Below are 2,431 nucleotides of genomic sequence, written 5' to 3'. Positions count from 1 at the left end.
ATATATATACATTTATTGAAGCTGCACTTTCATATGGTTCTTTTTAGTTTTGCTTATTTAAAGCTGATTAACTTGTTGTTGGGAGTTTGCACCTTCAGGGTTAAAAGCACTTTATTGGAAGTTGCTTTGGATAAAAGTGTCAGCTAAATGAAATGCAATTTAATGTAATAATGTAATTATAAACAATCTTTTTGATGAACTGTCTATACACTTACAAAGTTCTCAATGCTTCAGTTTCATGTATGGACCCTCATTATGCTACCGTGGAAGTGTGGTGCTATATTGAGCCTTGTTAGTGGTATAAAAATAGCGATTTCTTTTTACTTTTGTGTGCCCTGATGACTACCGTTATAAGCTAATTAGCGGTTGGCTCTAAAACTGGTCACATTCCATTAGCATGAAAACATTTCCCAGAGAATGGTTGACTCGGTACCCATGTGTTATTAACCCCTAGGTTTATTTTGCGCCTGAATTTAACTTGAAAAACAGGTTTCATTTTTCATCCTCACATCTCCATCTCCTGCCTCGACTTCAACAACAGCGGCTCCGTTGCTAAGAGGCGCATCACTCAGGGTGCTGCGGAGCGTCACCCGGGTGACACTGAGAGAGTGTTTTCTGGGAGTGATGTGATGTGGCCGATGGCACATGACTTCCTTGAACATTTCTCTAAAGCGTGTTGACATGAGGTTGTACAGGATTGGATTGACTGCTGAGCTAAGGTAGAAAAACACTCCGGAGATGATGTGCACATACTGGAAGATTTCCAGGTGGTAGTCAGTCCAGTCAATGATAAAACTCCACATGAGGCGGTCAGTGTGAAACGGGGCCCAGCAGATCCCAAACACCACCACTAAAACGACTGCAAGATACAACAAAAGAGAGGAAGAGACAATGGTGGACATGGGTGGAGGAGATTTTAAAAGCAGTACACTGATTGATGTTGCCAACGTGCTCTCTCTGCTCTCAATGAAATTGTTTCTCTTTAGGCTGTCTTGCAGTGATGCAGAAAATATCCATGGGTGCACAGTTTTTGATTTACATAAGTGTTAAATAAATCTTTACATTCATAATTAGAACATGTTTGTTTGAAATATGTGTTTTATAAAATTGATATGGGTCCCAATACTGATCCATCCTACTGGTTTTGTAGTGGCCCTAATAAAAGAGCTTGAGTGCTGGATTAAACCCTGGACATGACATGAATGCATCATCAAAAACTGAAAGCAAAATATTAACAATGCTTAAAGATGATAGGCAGTGGACCCTCACAGTGCGAGTTGGAGGTCGTGTTATTTAAAACAGACTGCACTTATTTTAATGTGTAAATTAAAATCAAACTTTGACGACAAACTTCCTTGGAAATGGAACTGCATCAATATTTCCTTGTTAGAGACAATAGACCTTTTTCACGGCAGGCATGTTGACATGTCATAGTAGGAAAAGCACAGATGCATTCAAAACCATTAATGAAGGCTGCATTCCACTTAGGAGAGGCACTGGTATTGTGCATGTTGACTCACTGAAATATCTCACTTGGACACTTGATGGAATTGAATTCAACATTCTGCACCACTTCTGCCAACCTTATTATACTTGGAGATATTAATATTAATGTTGACAACCCTTCCAGCCACCTTGCAGCTGAGTTTCTACAACTATTGGACTGCCTCAACCTCCAACATGTTGATGTCCCCACGCACTCCAGGGGGCACACACTGGACCTGGTCATTTCCAACTCCGCCCCCATTAACAACCTTCTGGTGTATGATCTGGGTGTGTCTGACCACAAGGCAATCTCAATGGAGCTGTTACTCTTTTCCCTACACACCAAAGACAAGCGTCAAATCTGCTACAGTGACCTGAAAAAGATCAACCCGGACACCTTGACCTTTGACCTCCAACATCTCTCCTCTGCTAAATTTCTCCTCAGTCACAGAGTCGGTTGACTTCTACAATTCATCTCTGAGCAGTCTCCTAGACCTCCACTCCCCTGTCAAAACTAGAACTGTCAGCTTCTTACGCTCAGCACCCGGGTACACCAATGAACTCCGGCAAATGAAAACAGCTGGATGTGTCGTTGAGCAATGCCTCAAGGCTTCAGGACTCACTGTTCATAGGCAGGCCTACCGAGAAAATCAGAAGTCTTATGCAAGGTCCTTGAGAGATGCACGTTCACAGTTCTATTCCAACATTATTAACAAGAGCCCTGGCAACTCCAAGCAACTTTTCTCTACCATACATGACATCCTCAAACCGCAAACTCTCATTCAGAAGCTACAGAAGAGAGGTGCAACAATTTTTTTTCAGAAAAAAAGTAGACACCATCCTCTCCCTGCTATCCAGTTACTCCACACTGCCTGTCCTGACAACCTGCGATTTCCCAACCTCTCTGCTGTTTTTTGGTCATCTCACAGCGAGAGGTTGAGGACAT

General features: G+C 42.1%; 1 protein-coding gene and 1 long non-coding RNA gene across 2 annotated transcripts in view; both read right to left on the bottom strand.

The window, feature by feature from the left end:
- Positions 1–7: 7 nt before the first annotated feature.
- The window catches only part of LOC116695327 (uncharacterized), a 16,552-nt gene continuing 14,128 nt past the window's right edge, over positions 8–2,431 (bottom strand). The window contains exon 3 of the long non-coding RNA XR_004333427.1: positions 8–450. This is a non-coding gene — a long non-coding RNA (uncharacterized LOC116695327). The remainder of the gene's footprint in view (positions 451–2,431) is intronic.
- Positions 439–2,431, bottom strand: part of nmur1a (neuromedin U receptor 1a) — a 5,919-nt gene continuing 3,926 nt past the window's right edge. The window contains exon 2 of the mRNA XM_032525540.1: positions 439–859. Coding sequence (XP_032381431.1) covers positions 474–859 — 386 coding nt within the window. The 3' untranslated portion in view covers positions 439–473. The remainder of the gene's footprint in view (positions 860–2,431) is intronic.

This window comes from Etheostoma spectabile, chromosome 9, assembly GCF_008692095.1.
Source record: "Etheostoma spectabile isolate EspeVRDwgs_2016 chromosome 9, UIUC_Espe_1.0, whole genome shotgun sequence".
Taxonomy (NCBI): domain Eukaryota; kingdom Metazoa; phylum Chordata; class Actinopteri; order Perciformes; family Percidae; genus Etheostoma; species Etheostoma spectabile.
The sequence above is the reverse complement of the archived record's forward strand: the minus strand, read 5'-3'. Positions and strand labels throughout refer to the sequence as shown.